Raw genomic sequence first — 20050 nt, 5'->3', positions numbered from 1 at the left:
TCTTTTCAGGCAGGGTAACATATATTGTTTGAAAGTCATCAGACCAATCATGTATCACATTTTGCTGTTTAAGTATTTTATTTCACATAGAACATGCATTTTTTAAATATGAAATACAACCAGTATTACTACCACAACTTAGGTTTAAACTAAATTAAAACTTTTCATGGTCAGTCTGCTTATAAACAATAGCATGTTCATCAACACCCATGAACTAATACACTCATCAGCAAAGTGATTGCTATTATATTTTTCAGGAAAACAAGTCATTATTTAACAAATTAATTAATAATTTGATGCGTAAGATTAAATTTGATACATCAGCCATAATTTTTGTAGTCTGTCCTTTAGAAACCAAATCTATTTATATTCACAGCATACTGTTTAGCAGATTTATCTATTTCTACGATTTTCATTTGATCTTTGATGCCAGACAAAGGATACACTACACTCTGATGACATACGTGATGAATTTATATTCAGGAATGAAGTGAGGAGAAAGTTTGCAGCCAAAAATTACAGTACAACTCTTGAAGTGTATTAATTCATCTGTTTTGTACAACTACTGACCTGCTTCATGGGACATAAATAACTTTGTGTATCATTTGATGGCACAGCTATTGCATTTACATGCAGCTGGCTGGTTAGAAACTTTTAGAACACCGCTATAATACTGGCTGCAAGTAAACAAAACACTAAGTGATCTGTTACATATAGGACCTTATATCCTTATGTAATCATTGTTGGCCACAACCCCTCTACCCCCAACAACTTTATCAAGTCCGGGCCTTTGTGTGTGTGTGTGTGTGTGTGTGTGTGTGTGTGTGTGTGTGTGTGTAAGAAATATGGAGGACTGAGCAACTTCATTTTGAATTTCACATTCACCATTTACAATAGCTTTTAATTTAAAATCTTAAGAACTGTTATGACAAAATGGCAGAAATATCATGGCCATGGAATAAAACCAACTTTGTTCCTTCCTTCCAGAACCATTGAAGTAGTGTGGCAGTGCAAAACTGAACTGGAAGAACAAATATAAGTGTGTATCAGATATTAGATGGAACTGTCTTTTCTTTTCTTGTTTGTCATATTGGCTCACTTGTAATAATTTCCAAGTCATAAATGCAAAATTTGCATTTTCTTCTGTATTCCAACAATATTTTCTATACTTCTTATGTTCTCTCATTCTCTCTTTCATCTGTGATTTCTTGAAATAATAAACTGTACAGTAAATCAAAGAGTGCAATGAAGTGTAGGGTACCAGTTTTCACATATATCTGAATAATATTATCTCTCAAACAGACTGCTCATATTTAAGGCCAAACAATTGACTCAATCCATGGTAAGTATTCAGCAATGCTTGTATACATGGAAGGTTGGCCTGGCAACCCACAGGGCACTAATCCCCACGAAGTTAATCCAGCAACACTGAACTGACAGTGAGGCTTGTCAAGCCGAACTTGAAGTGGACCTCCGGAATCACCCTGGAACAAAATGCAATGGAAAGGGTAATATAACAAATGACTTCCAAACCTGAAAATAATTAACATTCACAAAAATGAAATACAAGGGTCATTGCATTCTTCATTTTTGGTGAAAGAATTAATATCTCGTATTTATAGAGCTCCTGACAGAATTCACTTTGTTGATAGTTCTTTATTCTATAATTAGATGTCGAAAGTTTTTTGTGTCATGGAGTAACATCCAAGCTTACAGCTCTTCCATATATTATGGAAAGTGCCACGTCATTATGGGCAAATAATGCCGATGAAATTACTTCGGCTTTCTGCTCTTTTTTATAATGTGCTCCATTCATTTATTTATGCTCTTCAGTTCTGATTTTAATTTATTTATGTAATTAGCAGCTTATGATGTACATCTATGGAGTAAGTCCAAGTACATATTTACTTAGTCAGTTTTCCAATAAAATACATTACTTTTACTGATTCTAACTATAGTTTTGCCCCTCCCCCCTCCCCCCTTTCCTTCCCCCCCACCCCCCACCCCCACGAACCATGGACCTTGCCGTTGGTGGGGAGGCTTGCGTGCCTCAACGATACAGATAGTCGTACCGTAGCTGCAACCAAAATGGAGGGGTATCAGTTGAGAGGCCAGACAAACGTATGGTTCCTGAAGAGGGCAGTAGCCTTTTCAGTAGTTGTAGGGGCAACAGTTTGGATGATTGACTGATCTGGCCTAGTAACACTAAGCAAAATGGCCTTGCTGTTGTGGTACTGCAAACGACTGAAAGCAGGGGGAAACTACAGCCATAATTTTTCCCGAGGGCATGCAGCTTTACTGTATGGAGAGCTGCATCAAACCAGTCTCAGGACTGAAGACCATCACAACAACAACATCAACAACAACTATAGTTTTCCTAAGATAACTAACAAATTTTAGCCACAACATTTCTGAAAATTAACATCATAGTTACAAAATTTTAGATACTGTAAACTGTATGGATTTTATGAGGCATACATAGTCTATGTACATAAAGTACAGAACATTTAATTGCAATAATTCTATGCTATGGGTCCATCATTTTATATACACGGTATAACACAGCCACATATCACATACATATTCTAATTCCCATTTTGTTTGCATTTATAAAAAAATTAACAGCAGTAATACTGTAAAAAAACAAAATCTTTAGATAGAAAAATGCATTTTGCCAAACCCATTTTGAGACACATTGTACATAAAAATAATCAAAAAGGTTCTTGATAAATTTGCACCCAGAAAGTTGAGTAACTTGCTGAAAAATTTAACACTTATTTGACAGAAATTTTATAATAGCAGTAACACAGATAATTTGAAAACAGTTCATGACATTTCTCATGTTTACTACTGCAGGAGTGTAGGACTACTTCAGTGACATATGGCAACACATGGGGAATTAGAGGGAACCCACCTTATTACACCATTCTTCTCATAAATCTTTCAATTGCCTAAATTCACATTTGCAAGCCCATACTTTGATAATCATAAACACTTTCAAGTAAATATTAATTAAGCAGTACCAAAAAATGAGCAGTTTCTCTCTCTCTCTCTCTCTCTCTTACTCACTCACTCACTCACTCACTCACTCACTCACTGTCACTATCAATCTATGTTACCAATGAATGAATAATGAATTTCATGAGAGCTGTCTTACACTGCAAGAGTCACGGCCACCATCTTTTTCTGCAGCACATATCATTGATCCATTAACTTTGATATAACTCTTAACCCGAAATGGGTCTGTTTTTTGGCACTGCAATGCAGGTATTTCAGTGACATCTACATAGCGTGCAATGCCTATGAGAAACATGAAAGAGAGAGTATCAATAATGCAAAATGAATTATAATTTTTAAAGGATGTATTCAAAAAGTGAACTTACTGTTGCAGGAGTAGATTAAATACACAGAAATTTATGAACAATTGTCTACATCAACTATTTTTATGTCATAATTAGTCTTCACAGTTTGCCACCGGATAACTTTGTATGAATTCCACAATATTTCCTCAGAGCAACTGTCCAACATCTTCAGGTGGTTCAACCTAGCTCGTGGCTAGGTATGTTGTACCTAGCCACCAGCAAGGTTGAAGCACCTGAAGGTGCTGGACAGTTGCTTTGATGAAATATTGTGGAACTTGCACAGCTTCATCCAGTGGCAAACCCATGAAGACTATTTGCAACATATGCACCAGGAAAAGGCTCTTGTATTTTTATGTCAGTGATAAAATTATTCAAAGGTAGACAAGTTTATAAGTAGCCATGAAATAATTTTTTATCAATAAATTGCAAGTGTACAACTGACAAATGAAAAAGTTTCTCAATATAAATTTGTCTTAATAATCTTATTAATGTAATTAATAAGGATGCTACTGTAATGAATGACTCTTCACATCACAGGTATGTGAAAGCTAAGGTAAAGGCAGACTCGTGAATTTGAACGCACAACCTTTCAGTTCTTCAGGCCCACACTTTATCAATGGACTATGAGGCCTGAAAGGACACTTCCATCTTGTCAACACATCAGGTGATTAGATGTCTGAATGATATGAAATTAAGGTGCATGATGTATAATAATTGTTATTGAAATCACAAGCACTGTATGATGTGCCCATGTCGCAGTTGCTCCATGAATTATTCATGTACAGCTAAAAGCTTAATGAATTAAATCTCTTCAGTTAAACATGGTAGTGTTAGCTAATGACTATTTGGAAGTACTTAGCACAGAAGTAAAACGGCATCAAACACTGATAATCTGGTTGAAGAAGCGCCAGTTCTGCAAGGTTTGCAGAAGAGCTCCTGTGAAGTTTGGAAGGTAGGAGTCGAGGTACTGGCGGAATTAAAGCTGTGAGGACAGTGCGTGAGTCATGCTTGGGTAGCTCAGTTGATAGAGCACTTGCCCGCGAAAGGCAAAGGTCCCGAGTTCGAGTCTCGGTCCAGCACACAGTTTAAACTGCCAGGAAGTTTTAACATCAATGTTTGCTGGAGAATGAACACTTCTTGGTTGTCCTGTTGTTTCTTCTTGAGGGTAGATCCAGTCTCCTCAAAGTTATTAATCCAACATTTTATCACATGTTTTGACGGAATGGCATCATGATTTCCTAAATTATAAAAACATCGAAACTCCCTCTGCTCTGCTACCAAACTCTCATTGTTTCATAAAAACATTTTTATGGCTAACACACACGTTGTCAGTTCCACTGATCCATGATTACTGAAATGGCAGACTGTTTACTTGCTAACTGTCACAAACCCACAGTGCTGTCACCCATCCATGGCTGTCACTACTCATTTCAAACATTCCCATTATTCTATGTCACCCTGTATCTGAAAATTATTGAACAAAGGAAACTCCAGGTGAAAATATCAACAATGTGGGAAAGAATGGGTTGCTACTTACTGTAAAAATTAAAAGACACTTACACAAAGCTTTTGGCCACAACCTTCATCAGAAAAAGAGAAACACACACCATTCGTACACAAAAGGGAAGCACACTTCACGCAAACACAACCACCAACTCTAGCATCTCGGACCAGAATCAGACTAGTGTGTGGGATGCAGGCAGCAGTCTGGATGGGCTGGGGAAGAGAAAGAGATAGTAGGGTCCCCTCTGCCAAAGGAACCCTACCACTTTCCCACCTTCTCTCCGTTTTTGCTCCTTTCTTCCCCACCCCCTACCCACAACCTCCTGATATTGTGCCTGTTCACACTCTAGTCCCTGCACACTCCGCTAGACCATTCCTCTCCCCTCCTCCCCCCCCCCCCCCACCAACTACCCCCACCCTCTTCTGCCCCCTCCAGGTTGCTGCATCCATCCTACATTATAGCTGAATTTTGACCTGAGCTACCAGAGTTCTCAGTCTTGTGTGCATGAGGTGTGCTAGCTTGTGTATATGAAAGATGTGTGTTTCTCTTTTACTGATGAAGGCTGTGGCCAAAATCTTTGTGTAAGTGTCTTAATTTGCATGCCTGCAGCTTAACATGTCATCTTCATGGTACGTAGTGATCTATCCTTTCCTATATTGTTGAGTATTATTGAGTCATTTTTCTGCTCCAAAATGTTTCATCTTCTACAAAAATCTCTGAAATAATGAGAAGGTTACAATTTATGAACTCAAATTAAGATGAACATTATATCTTAGTTGTGCTATCTTCACCAAGAAAAGTAGAATTCATTTCAAAAGTAAAACAATTTGAAACAAGTTTGTCACAGATTTGAGGCAGGACATTCTAAATTTACAGAAATTCAATTCCAAAGACACATATACCCTTTCTCACATCCATAAATTATCTCAACATTATAATTCTGCATTTGCAGTGCTCCATTACCATTGTTAGAAACGAAGTTCACTTTAAATCAGTCTTCAGCAATTGCTAATACACACACACACACACACACACACACACACACACACACACACACACATTTGTTAAGTGTGAACTGTAACCATAGTTTGGCTGGAAATTCAGCAGCTTGTTTCAAAGCAGACACTTGTTTGTTCATTACGTAATATGATAAGTGGCAGCTTTCTGTTGTGCATATAAAGTAAATGTAGTGTAACTGACAAACAACCACTTTATGTGAGATAGGTTATGGCACTTCACAGAAGCAGCTTATTATTACTGAATCTCTGTGGTCATGCAAATTTTTATCTATTTGATATCCTCTTAAGTTTCACATCATGATAAAATCTACATGACAATAGGGTTAATAATGGACAAGGAATAATTCTGCATTTAGTATTTAATTGGACTTTTCAAATGGATATATATTTAGGAGTGATCACTGGAAAAAGGAGCCTTTAGTTTGGATTAATAACTTTAACCACAGTTTAATTAATTATACGTATGTGTTTCAGAATGATAATGAGAAAAACTATAAGAGTTTGGAAGGAGGAAACTTTCTGAAGCTGAGCAAATCTTTTCAAAAAATAAGACCCATGATTTTTTGTCAGACTTTTAAAAGCAACCTAAAGGATACCACACCCCAAATGCTGCAGAAACACCTGACAGAAGTTTTAGGGAAAAATATTGAGAAAGTCTGCCCTGATAGCTGAGGGGTCAGCGCGGTGGTCTGTCACACTAAGGGTTCCGCATTTGATTCCTGGCTGGGCCAGAGATTTTCTCCGTTCAGGGACTGGGTATTGTGTTGTCCTCATTATCATTTCATCATCACCAGTGGAAGGCAATGGGAAATCACCACAGGAATCACTTCCCTAGACGCTCATGCAATGGACCTTTCTGACTAGGCTTCCCCCATGACACGACCTGCTGCAATGCAGAACACAAAGTTTTTTCAAGGTAGAATTTTGAAAAAACTGGTTTGAAGTCCTCAGAAAATACGACAAAAATGCAAAGTGAACAAGTGAAAGAGTTCTGGAAGGAGAGAGGAGAACAACGAATAAGGAACTGAAAGTGGTTCACGGGCCTTATTTCGACCATCTAAGAAGAAACAGAAGGGAGGATGGGGAAAAAAAGCCTTGCATGAGATTTTGCCATAGTTGCAGAACATCAAGGCAGTGTTTCCTTTTTATTATTAGTTACATCTAACAATAAATGCAGCTGTAGCAGTTTTGGTGGTTACCATCATTGACAGGTGCTCTGCCATAGAGGCATGACCAAGTGTAAGCTCAATATATTCCATCCTACTTTCTTCCAGCACCCTACAGTTTCAGCAATATGACTAATTTACTTCAGTATTACCTGTAGCATCTTCTCCATCATTATACCTTTTTTTCCACTCACACTTTCTACCAAAGCATCCTCTTAGGATGTAGCTATTATGATAACAGGTTGTAATTCACAACATAAATAAGAGCACCACACCAATCAAGAAATATATTTTGCAGTTCAAGTCCAATACAAGTGTCAAAAACATAGTTGTTTGTTGTTGTGGACTTCAGTCCTGAGACTGGTTTGATGCAGCTCTCCATGCTACTCTATCCTGTGCAAGCTTCTTCATCTCCCAGTACCTACTGCAACCTACATCCTTCTGAATCTGCTTAGTGTATTGATCTCTTGGTCTCCCTCTACGATTTTTACCCTCCACGGTGCCCTCCAATGCTAAATTTGTGATCCCTTGATGCCTCAAAACATGTCCTACCAACCGATCCCTTCTTCTGGTCAAGTTGTGCCACAAACTTCTCTTCTACCCAATCCTATTCAATACCTCCTCATTAGTTACGTGATCTACCCACCTTATCTTCAGCATTCTTCTGTAACACCACATTTCGAAAGCTTCTATTCTCATCTTGTCCAAACTAGTTATCATCCATGTTTCACTTCCATACATAGCTACACTCCATACAAATACTTTCAGAAATGACTTCCTGACACTTAAATCTATACTCGATGTTAACAAATTTCTCTTCTTCAGAAACGCTTTCCTTGCCATTGCCAGTCTACATTTTATATCCTCTCTACTTCGACTATGTTTTTTATGTCGAAGTAGAGAAGTAAAAAACATAGTACCCAGTCCTAAAGAACAAGCCACAAGAGTAATATAGTATAACAGCAAATAGTTTTGTTTGTAGGGAATGGTCCATGCACAGTACTGTGAGTGAAGGCAGAACTGCATGGCTAGTGCAAGCCACATAAATAAATGGCCATAGTGAAGCCTGGTGCAAGTAGTGCTAAGGGTTACCTGTGCAGATTTCCTGCATGGAAAATTTGTAGCAGTACCTCTCTCTGGTGGCAGAGCCACATAGTACCAGAGGTAGAAAAACAGATTAGTTACAACGGTGAGGGGGGGGGGGGGGTGGGGGGAGAGGGTGAAGTATATGTGCTGTATAGCCCCAAACTCAGTAGGATGCTGAGGGCATGTTGGGTAAGAGTGAAGACAATCTAAGTATCCAAGAGGAATGCAGGATTGACCAGCTCCCAGTCAACCCACACGGGGGCATGTAGCTACAAGAAGCCTGAATAGTGATGGGACCTGGGTTGCAGAGATGGAGAGGAGGGTGTCAGACACTACGCTGGTTTCAAGTCTGGCTCGAAAAGGTTGTGATGGCCCAGTTGGAAATGCTGCTTAGGAACATCTGGCAGCACTTCCTGCTGTGGCCCATCTGATCCTCACTGGGTGGCATTGGAAGGAAGAGTGATCAGTGCACATCTGGGGGTGGGCAAGGAGAAAGGAAAGGCTCTTGAGGTAGAGTGGAGAAAGAAGGGGTTGGGGAACTAGCGGAACATCACAAGGCATCATCACTGCAACAAGTGCACTAGAGTGTAATCGGGGACGTAGGTGGATGGCCACTACAGGCGTAGTTGGTTTTAATGATGGATCATTGTTCTGTCACATGTGTCCAAGCTGAACACACAGTGGCCTATTTGCTGGCTGATTATCATCAAGATCCATTTGTCCTGATGCCTGAAACTCCGCACCTGCAATTGGGTGCTCAGTGTGAAGTGCGGAGATGGAGTGGGCAGCTAGCTGGAATCATCAGCAGAAAGTGCTTAAGTATATGCAGCTGGTGGCCATGGATGAACTCTACTTGAATCTAGTTATCTATTAGTGTAGCCCTGTACTAAGAAAAAGGTTTAAAGCATCATCCATACAAAGTTTGTTGCTATATTTACAGTTTTTCATCTGCATTTTAAAAAGCACGGTCAAGTCTCTCACCTTCTGCTTTGGACCGGGCGTGGAAGGGTGGTGACAGGACGAGTTGAATAGCATTCTGTTAGCAGAAAGTGGCACAACGTTGTGCTTGGAACTGGGGCCTGTTACCTGACTGTCATACAGGGAAGGCCTTCTAGGCAAAGACTCTAGTGAGTGCCTTAATGGTGGCCTCTGTACTGGTGGTACAACAATTAACAATGCAAGGAAACCAAAAATTAATGTTTATGACTATGTTTATGACTATCAGCCAGATGGTGTTCAGAAAAAGGTTGTCAAAATTGAGATGAATCGTCTTTCAAGGCTGCCATGGCACCAGCAACAATGAGGATTGGCAACATGCTGCCCGCTGTGCTTCACATTTATGACAATTCTGGATGAGGTGCTTAACATGCTTGTTGATTCAAGGCCAGTAGACATAGTGAGTGGCCGGCATCTTGGTACAAGACAGATCCCAGTGACCATGGTACATGAGACTGAGAATGTAGGGCCAAAGGGGTTCTGGAAAGACTACCTTTAGGGGTTTTTCAGCTGTCTGTACAAAATGCTGCCATCCACAAGAATGCACATATGACAGAGGTGAAAATAGTGCTGTAGGGGGTTGGAGTTATGACTGGGTATCTGGTTCAGTCATTTCTGCAGGAAGTAGAGATGCACTTGCTGCAATACTGTATGCTTGCTGGTGTGTCCCAATTAAAGAAAAACTGTTATCTTAAAAATGTTTTTCAAAATGTCTGATAAATATTTTAAAAAGTTCTGAATATTAAATATTCAGTGAGTCAGACTCAAATAAGTCAATTCAAAGTATAGTTGTAGGTTGTTAAGTTTAACCACAAAGTTATGAGTAATAAAAATTGTGCAATTATGCAGGAATGTTTAACATTACAACAATACAGTCTCAAGTAAGTACTAACTCAGCTGTGTACCTTACCAGATTCTTCTCGCAGCTGCATAGTGATTTTCTTGTGGGACACCACAACATTAAACTTCAATAAAATATAACGTCTCGTTACCCACCAGGCCTCAACCTCCGCTAATTTCAAGTTGCCGCCGCTCATACCTCACCTGTCATTAAACAACATTTTTGCCGCTGTACCTCCGCCTCGACTGACATTTCTGCCCAAACTCTTTGCCTTTACAAATGTCTGCTTGTCTCTGTGTATGTGCAGATGGATATGTGTGTGTGTGTGTGTGTGTGTGTGTGTGTGTGTGTGTGTGTGTGTGTGTGTGTGTGTGTGTGAGCGTGAGTGTATACCTGTTCTTTTCTCCCCCTAAGGTAAGTCTTTCTGCTCCCGGGATTGAAATGATTCCTTACCCTCTTCCTTAAAACCCACATCCTTTCATCTTTCCCTCTCCTTCCCTCTTTCCTGAAGAAATAACCATTGGTTGCGAAAGCTTGAATTTTGTGTGTATGTTTGTGTTTGGTTGTGTGTCTATCAACATGCCAGCGCTTTCGTTTGGTAAGTCACATCATCTTTGTTCTTAGATATATTTGTCCCACATGGAATGTTTCCCTCTATTATAATCATATCATTAATTTGAACCCAACAATTACGTTTGTTATTGTCACTGTTGCATTTTGAAATCTTTTCTGCCATCTTACTTTCTCCTTCTGTTTTTGCAAGTAGTTTCACTTTGTACTCACCTTCTCCTTTTTACTGTAATCTACCATACAATTTTATCCCGCCTATTGTTGTTGTTGTTGTTGTGGTCTTCAGTCCTGAGACTGGTTTGATGCAACTCTCCATGCATACAGTAAAGCTGCATGTCCTCGGGAAAAATTACGCCTGTAGTTTCCCCTTGCTTTCAGCCGTTCGCAGTACCAGCACAGCAAGGCCGTTTTGGTTAATGTTACAAGGCCAGATCAGTCAATCATCCAGACTGTTGCCCCTGCAACTACTGAAAAGGCTGCTGCCCCTCTTCAGGAACCACATGTTTGTCTGGCCTCTCAACAGATACCCCTCCATTGTGGTTGCACCTACGGTACGGCCATCTGTATCGCTGAGGCACGCAAGCCTCCCCACCAACGGCAAGGTCCATGGTTCATGGGGGAAGATCCCGCCTATATATACTCAATAATACGTAACCCACTTCCAAACCATAACCAAAAAATTTTTTTTTCCTCTTTTAACGCTACCGCTGCTATAAAATCCACCGTTTCCAGTTCACAAACAGTTCCTTTCGCCTATTAAACAACCAATTCGGCTAGTTCTAATAACTTTCACTTTATTTCCATTTCCGTTTTTCCCACATCACTGATCATTTTTAGCTGCCTCCCACAGGTTTTAACGTCATTATTTCTTCGTCAGACAATTGTTAGCCTCCTTTTCACAATCTGCCACCTCAAAACCACTCCTTTTAGTACATTTACACGCAGTTTTTTCGAAATTTCCCAAATTTCCCCACCCTTTAACGTGTTTTGGCGGCAACACAACCACCTAACCTTTGTGCACATCATTGTTTACCAATCCAAGTTCACCACAGGATCAACATAACTCAGTTTTAACCAACACTTTTTCGACTTTTTTCAACCAGATCTCCAGTTGCTTTCTAGTTCACCTTTATCTCTCCCCATATATTTTTATTTTTTTTTCATTTTCATTTCAGCAACATGTTACACTTTCCACTTTCTAATACCATGTCACCCTCACAACATCCCCACAACGACCCCATTAAGTTTTATTTACATTCCCTCTGTAAACATGCCTTCGCCCTACAACAGGTTATGCACACATATTTTATTTACTCAGGCCTGTCTGACATTTGGCATTACCCCCAAAGACCTCACACTTAACTTTAAGTGTGAGGTCTTTGGGGGTAATCTCTGGCTGTAACCCTTCTTTCCATCAGTCCCTATACCAGCTCCAAACTGAATAATACATTGCCCTCACCCACCTAATCCTTCACTTACACATCAACTCAGCCAATGAACACACCCATCAACTCCTATCCTTAATAAAAGTCCTCAATCTTTCCTCTCCCACATCCACACCGGCTGTTCAGAGCATCCTCCTACAGGCCAACCACAAATTAGAACAGCATGCCACCCTCCACCTCAAAAAACTATCCAATCTCCAGGTTTCCCACCTCCGGAAAGGCAACTCACTCAGCCTTCACAACCTTTCCAGCAAACCTCAACCTCCTCTCATTGCACACAGACCCAGTCTCTCCTATGTACTCAATCTCCCACTTCCAGCTCCACTGCCCCCAAAACCTCAAAATTCTAATCAACACAATCTGGAACCGTAACACCCTAATTCGGTAGTTAACCTTTCCTCCAAACATCTCTCCCAATCCGAAACCTCTGTCCTATCCAAAGGCCTCACCTTCAGCCCCACTCCCAGATTCAACCAAACAGCCCTCATCAAAGATTTACTGTCCTACACCCGTACTCTCTGCTGGAAATATCACTTTGCCACGAAGAAAACTGATCCTAATCCTACTCCTAATGATCCAACTCCCCAAGACACTATCCAAATTGAACCCTGCCTGGAACAGTTCCGACCTCCGCCACAGCAGGACCCACCTCCTCTTCCTCAAAATCACCCTCTCCAAACCTTCCAGGAATTTCTGACTTCCAGCCTTGCCTCTCAATCCTTCTTAAAAAACCTTAATTCTACTCCCAACATCACCACTGCTGAAGCTCAGGTTATCCGTGATCTGAAGGCTGACCAATCCATCGTCATTCTTCCAGCGGACAAGGGTTCCACGACCGTGGTACTTTATCATCGGGAGTTTGTGGCTAAGGGACTGTGTCAGCTTTCAGACAACACTAAATAAAAAGTTTGCCAAGTTAATCCCATTCCTGATGTCCAGGTGGAGTTTCAAGGAATCCTCAGAACCTTAGGCCCCCTACAAAACCTTTCACCTGACTCCATAAACCTCCTGACCCCACCAACACACCGCACCCCTACCTTCTACCTTCTTCCTAAAATTCACAAACCCAATCATCCCAGCCGCCCCATTGTAGCTGGTTACCAAGCCCCCACAGAACATATCTCTGCCTACGTAGATCAACACCTTCAACCCATTACATGCAGTCTCCCATCCTTCATCAAAGACACCAACCACTTTCTCGAACGCCTGGAATCCTTACCCAATCCGTTACCCCCAGAAACCATCCTCGTAACCATTGATGCCACTTCCTTATACACAAATATCCCGCACGTCCAGGGCCTCGCTGCGATGGAGCACTTCCTTTCACGCCGATCACCTGCCACCCTACCTAAAACCTCTTTCCTCATTACCTTAGCCAGCTTCATCCTGACCCACAACTTCTTCACTTTTGAAGACCAGACATACCAACAATTAAAGGGAACAGCCATGGGTACCAGGATGGCCCCTTCGTACGCCAACCTATTCATGGGTCGCTTAAAGGAAGCCTTCTTGGTTACCCAGGCCTGCCAACCCAAAGTTTGGTACAGATTTATTGATGACATCTTCATGATCTGGACTCACAGTGAAGAAGAACTCCAGAATTTCCTCTCCAACCTCAACTCCTTTGGTTCCATCAGATTCACCTGGTCTTACTCCAAATCCCATGACACTTTCCTTGATGTTGACCTCCACCTGTCCAATGGCCAGCTTCACACGTCCGTCCACATCAAACCCACCAACAAGCAACAGTACCTCCGTTACGACAGCTGCCACCCATTCCACATCAAACGGTCCCTTCCCTACAGCCTACGTCTTCGTGGCAAACGAATCTGCTCCAGTCCGGAATCCCTGAAGCATTACACCAACAACCTGACAACAGCTTTCGCATCCCTCAACTACCCTCCCGACCTGGTACAGAAGCAAATAACCAGAGCCACTTCCTCATCCTCTCAAACCCAGAACCTCCCACAGAAGAACCACAAAAGTGCCCCACTTGTGACAGAATACTTTCCGGGACTGGATCAGATTCTGAATGTGGCTCTCCAGCAGGGATACGACTTCCTCAAATCCTGCCCTGAAATGAGATCCATCCTTCATGAAATCCTCCCCACTCCACCAAGAGTGTCTTTCCGCCATCCACCTAACCTTCGTAACCTCTTGCTTCATCCCTATGAAATCCCCAAACCACCTTCCCTACCCTCTGGCTCCTACCCTTGTAACCGCCCCCGGTGTAAAACCTGTCCCATGCACCCTCCCACCACCACCTACTCCAGTCCTGTAACCCGGAAGGTGTACACGATCGAAGGCAGAGCCACGTGTGAAAGCACCCACGTGATTTACCAACTGACCTGCCTACACTGTGAATCTTTCTATGTGGGAATGACCAGCAACAAACTGTCCATTCGCACGAATGGACACAGGCAGACAGTGTTTGTAGGTAATGAGGATCACCCTGTGGCTAAACGTGCCTTGGTGCACGGCCAGCACATCTTGGCACAGTGTTACACCATCCGGGTTATCTGGATACTTCCCACCAACACCAACCTATCCGAACTCCAGAGATGGGAACATGCTCTTCAATATATCCTCTCTTCCCGTTACCCACCAGGCCTCAATCTCCGCTAATTTCAAGTTGCCGCCACTCATACCTCACCTGTCATTCAACATCATCTTCGCCTCTGCACTTCTGCCTCGACTGACATCTCTGCCCAAACTCTTTGTCTTTAAATATGTCTGCTTGTGTCTGTATATGTGCGGATGGATATGTGTGTGTGTGTGTGTGTGTGTGTGTGTGTGTGTGTGTGTGTGTGTGTGTGCGCGAGTGTATACCCATCCTTTTTTCCCCCTAAGGTAAGTCTTTCCGCTCCTGGGATTGGAATGAATCCTTACCCTCTCCCTTAAAACCCACATCCTTTCGTCTTTCCCTCTCCTTCCCTCTTTCCTGATGAGGCAACAGTTTGTTGCGAAAGCTTGAATTTTGTGTGTGTGTTTGTGTGTCTGTCGACCTGCCAGCACTTTCATTTGGTAAGTCACATTATCTTTGTTTTTAGATATATTTTTCGTACGTGGAATGTTTCCCTCTATTATAACCATGTGTGTGTGTGTCTATATATATATATATATATATATATATATATATATATATATATATATATATATATATGAAACAAAGGTGATGTAACTTACCAAACAAAAACATTGGTATGTTGGTAGACACACAAATAAACACAAACAGACACACACAAAATTTAAGCTTTTGCAACGCACGGTTGCTTCATCAGGAAAGAGGGAAGGAGAGGGAAAGACGAAAGGATGTGGGTTTTAATATTAATATTAATAATGACAATATTAGTTTCAACTGCAAATGATGAATGTGGTTGTAGATTCTACCCATTTTAATTAATGCCTTCAGAAGTTAAAGCAAATACATGAAATATTACAAAGATCACTACCCCTCTTGTGCATCTTAGAGACAATATTCACATAATATTAAGGCAAACACTGCTTGATTTGCTGGAGCAGGTGTGATTATGTCCTACTCAGATCAGTGCTGTCACCAGAAAGGATACAGAGATAAGACAAAAAAAGTTCGTAGGTACTGATAAAACAAAATAAGCATGAAATTTGATCAGCAATGCCTTACAATCTACTCAGTTACAATGACTAATCATGAAACAAATATAAAATTTTAATAATATTTAAGAAAAATATTAGTTTATGATTTTGGTGCTACATTACCCGTGCTACCTTTTATTTAGGGTCTGCTTATGAGAAAGTAGTCCAAAGCTGCCTGGTTGTGTTGATCAATCTCTGGATTGGGCCATGTTAGCAGGTGCAACATGGCATTGCCATTTGCTTGCCAACTAGCATTTTGGCAATGTATCTCACAGTTATATCTACTGAGAAAAATAGCCCTACAATGCAACCAGTGGGCTGTTCAATTGGGCAGCTTAGCAGCTGGGATCAAGAGTGATATCAAAGGCTTATAATCAGTGATTATATGTAACTTGGTTCTGTAGAGAAGGACATGGATTTTTTTTCTGCAAAAATGATTGTAAGTACCTCCTTTTTGATAGGGGAATACCTCTTCTGGACAGCAATGAAAGTTTTTGAAGCATAAGGTTCAGAGCTTTCGGTGTCATGGTGCCAAAGCCACTTTGAGACATGTCATGTTATAATGCTACAGCCTCCACCAAGATCATAATGAAGTGTCTGATACCACCTTTTTTTAAATGCATTCATGTATTTATTGTTCGATTCAGTGCCTCCTAGGGCTTTTTATGTGTATTTTTATAGATGTTGTTCAGTTCAATTCAGCCAAAAAACCTATTCTTCTTAGTAAACACCTATAGAATATTCTGGAATGGCATAAATTCTCATGATTGTTAATAGATTGTTGTCATTAACAAAAAATATAGACAAATGCCAAATAGAATATCAAATCGTGAACTAAAGTAATAAATATTTAGCAACAAATATTAAGAGGCTGTGGAAATGTTGGCATAAATAATAATTGATGCCTCTAATTACCATAATTGCAACTGATAAATTAGTTGACACAAAAAACCTCATTCCAATTCAAAAAAAATAACAACTAGTATCCAGTGATGTAATTTGATTCATTATTTATTTTTATATAATTCATTGGAATTAATGGTGCTTGTAAATTATGCAATAATTACCTCTTGTTAGTCACACCACACTAATTTACAAAATTCCAGTATCTAAGAAAATATCTGTATGTAATCTTCCAAAGCAGGAGTGTATACTTTGACCAAATATTAGGAATAAATTCCATACAGTCACTAATTATGAAATTAAGGTAAAATCAAAATAAATGTTGAAATCAGATTGTGAATTAATTTTCACACATAAAGCCAAAGATGATTATAAATATAATATGCTATTTTACATTATATGTTATAACATGTACAAATGCAACAATAGTTAGTTTAGATGAAATTGCTTTTTATTCTAAGTTACATTTTATAATAAATTAACAATGGTGACAACTGTTTAATTTGTACATAAAGCGACACAGTGAGATAGGCCACTCAGGTCAGTCAGTCAGTTTTGCCTCAGGAGTCTGTGCAGTTTGGCTGTCAACTAATGTCAATATATACATTGTACACAGGATATTGGACAGAAAATCTTTTTAGTTATTGTTTTTTCAAATATCAAACATATATATTATTTAAATTTTTATGACAAATTGGATCTATACAGTTAATAATTACAAATTTTTGAAATACTGTATATTTATAACTTATTTCCTACAATTAAAGAAACAAATTACATTTTTTTCTTGCATAAGATACTGTGAGATTGAATAGTAGCAGTTTTTCAGAAGGTAGGCTGTCGGAGACTTTTTAAAGCTTTATAGTTCAGGAAGAGATTTTATATGTCTTGGTAATCTGTTGTAAAGTATTGTTCCTGCATGATATACACCTTTTTGGCATAATGTGGTGTTACAATGAGTAACATGTATGTCACTGTCTGACCTGGTACTGTAATCATGGACACTTTTGTTTTGAGGAAAAAGGTTTTCTTTTCTCAGTATACTTTTTTTGACATACATGACTACTTCCAGTATATAAATGCATGGAAGGGGTAGGATCTTTAGATCCTTAAAGAAAGGTTTGCATGGTTTTCTGGTGCTCACTTGTTTCATTATTCTTATAACTGCCTTTTGTTTTCTGAAAACTGTTATAGCCTGGTGTACATTTCCCCAGAGAATTATTTGTGGTGAAGGATTATGGAAAGATCAAAAGGAGAAAAAAAGAAATCATTACCTGCTGGGGGAAGATCGCAAATCATCTGTTTTAGATATCATTAGCTGATGTTAATGGACCAAATTCTCATCCTGCACCATTGGAATTCAAATGACTAACTGTTCTTTTAATTTTGTAATTTTAAATAGTGTTGTGTGATGAGAACAGGAAAATGAATGAAGAGAAGCGTGTAGACTGTGAAGCTGTAGAAAACACTTTGGACCTAGAATTGAGTATCAGTGAAATATCGTCCAGCAGTAATCCAAGTGTAGGTCAAAGTTTTGGTGGAGAGGGTTCCAGTGAAAATATCGCCATGAGTACTCCAATTACACAGGGAAGAGTAGTTGGAGACAATTTGTTAATGTTATTAATGCAGCATATGAAAGAAGTGAAGGAGCAGGTGGGACAGATTAGGCAAGATATTGGTCAGAAAAGTCAACAGTTAAGACAGCAATTCAGTGAACAAATGGCAGAATTAAAGAATACTGTTACTGAAAATACTGATCAGATAAGGAAAATTCAGGAGGGTTTTGCAGCACTAAGAATTATTGTTGAGACTGGGCAGAGTGAACTCAGTACTTGTGTGGGTGTAGAAGGAGAATGGGTAGATGTATTAGAACAGGGCTTCACAACATACGTGCTCGCGGAGCAAGCTGTGAGCAGCAAGGCGCGAGCACGGAGCAGCACGAGCACGCTACCCCCACTACCGGACCAGAGCTGAGAGTGGGGAGAGTCACGTGGGGCACACAACAGCTGCCGCCAGTCAACGTAAATCCGCGGCCACCTGCAGGGATATCACTCACGAATTATTACTGCGACAATTGAAACAAATAAAGGAGAATGTACACGTGCCACATAATTTTACTAGCTTAGTGTATGCCTCTACATTCGTATTAATTTGTGAACTATTATACAATAAAAGGTGTCACTGAAGTGTGAGATTCTCGGGTATCTTGTACTTTTTGCCCTTTACAATTGCGTCTATGTTCGGAGTAATTGTTCTTGTGCACTGTAGGCGCAGCATGCAGTTTAAATTTTGATCAGACAATGCGTTTCTCAGGCGTGTCTTGTTACATTTCATTGCAGAGAACAGTTGTTCACAAACATACGTGGAACCAAACATTGATATTATTGTAGCTGCCAGTTTGTGCAAACGAGGAAATCTATCCTGAGGAAAGTGTCTGTAGAATTCCAAAATGTTTTTCTTGTTCTGAAATTTGTCTCTGTATTCTCTGTCACACTGCAGGTCAATAATTTCTAGTTGCAGCTCAGGATGAATCTCTTCAATATTCGCTGAATATGGAGAGTAGAACAGATCAAAATCACTATCTAGTGCTGTCAGATCTTGAAAGCGTTGATCAAATTCTTCCTTAAGGGCAACTAAACTATGGGAATAACATTCACAGTCTTTGTGAACATCTTGCATGGATGATAATTTAGGAAAATGAGCTAGATTTCCTGTTTCCAGCTGACTCACCCAAAGTGTCAATTTCATTTTAAAAGCTTGTATTCGATCTATGAAATGAGTAATTAGCAGATCTTTACCTTGTAGTGGAATGTTCAAAGCATTCAGATGGCTAGTTAAATCTGCTAAGAATGCGAGATCACATTTCCATGAAGGCTCTTTCAATTCAGGAACACACATGTTATTTATTTCCATGAACATATTTATCTCATCTAATAGGCAAAAAAATCGATTTAATAATTCGCCACGACTAAGCCAGCGGACCTTGCTGTAATAAGGCAGGCTGCCACACTGGCTTTCTACATCCTCAAGAAAGCGTTTAAATTGCCTGTGTTGTAGCCCATGCTTCCTTATATAATTGGTTGTATGAACAACACTCATTATATTTTTTAGAGTGATACTCTTTGCACATAAGTTTTCCTGGTGGATCACACAGTAAACGCCCCATATTTCATTCGGCACGGTCAGTTTTTGCATTTTCTCCTTCAACAGCGCAACTAAACCTGATTATTTCCCTGTCATTGCTGGTGCACCGTCTGTGGACACTGAAACTAAAGAATTCCATGACAATCCTATATTTTCCACACTTTCTTCAATACTACTTAAAATATCACCTCCAGTTGTAGTGTTCTTCATGGCTACTACATCGAGGAGCTCCTCCCTCACCTGAAGATCTCTTTTAACACCTCTAATAAATATGGCAAGCTGCGCTGTTCCAGTGATATCAACACTTTCGTCCAGAGCTATAGAATAAGCCATAAAATCTTTACAGATATTTGCAAGCTTGCTCTGGATGTCGTCTGCCATGTTCTGTATGCGACGCAT

At 40.0% G+C, this 20050-nt stretch overlaps 1 protein-coding gene across 2 annotated transcripts in view; it reads right to left on the bottom strand.

Annotated features, from left to right (window-relative positions):
• Window positions 1-378: 378 nt before the first annotated feature.
• Window positions 379-20050, bottom strand: part of LOC126239504 (serine protease snake-like) — a 149091-nt gene continuing 129419 nt past the window's right edge. Inside the window, exons 6-7 of one of the 2 annotated variants that reach the window (XM_049947865.1) lie at window positions 3158-3300; window positions 379-1484 (exon numbers count right to left, since the gene is read on the bottom strand). In XM_049947865.1, coding sequence (XP_049803822.1) covers window positions 1314-1484; window positions 3158-3300 — 314 coding nt within the window. In that variant the 3' untranslated portion in view covers window positions 379-1313. The remainder of the gene's footprint in view (window positions 1485-3157; window positions 3301-20050) is intronic. The other variant, XM_049947866.1, reaches the window with a different exon arrangement.

The sequence above is a fragment of the Schistocerca nitens genome, chromosome 1 (assembly GCF_023898315.1).
Source record: "Schistocerca nitens isolate TAMUIC-IGC-003100 chromosome 1, iqSchNite1.1, whole genome shotgun sequence".
Classification (NCBI taxonomy): domain Eukaryota; kingdom Metazoa; phylum Arthropoda; class Insecta; order Orthoptera; family Acrididae; genus Schistocerca; species Schistocerca nitens.
This window is presented reverse-complemented; position numbering and strand designations above follow the sequence as displayed.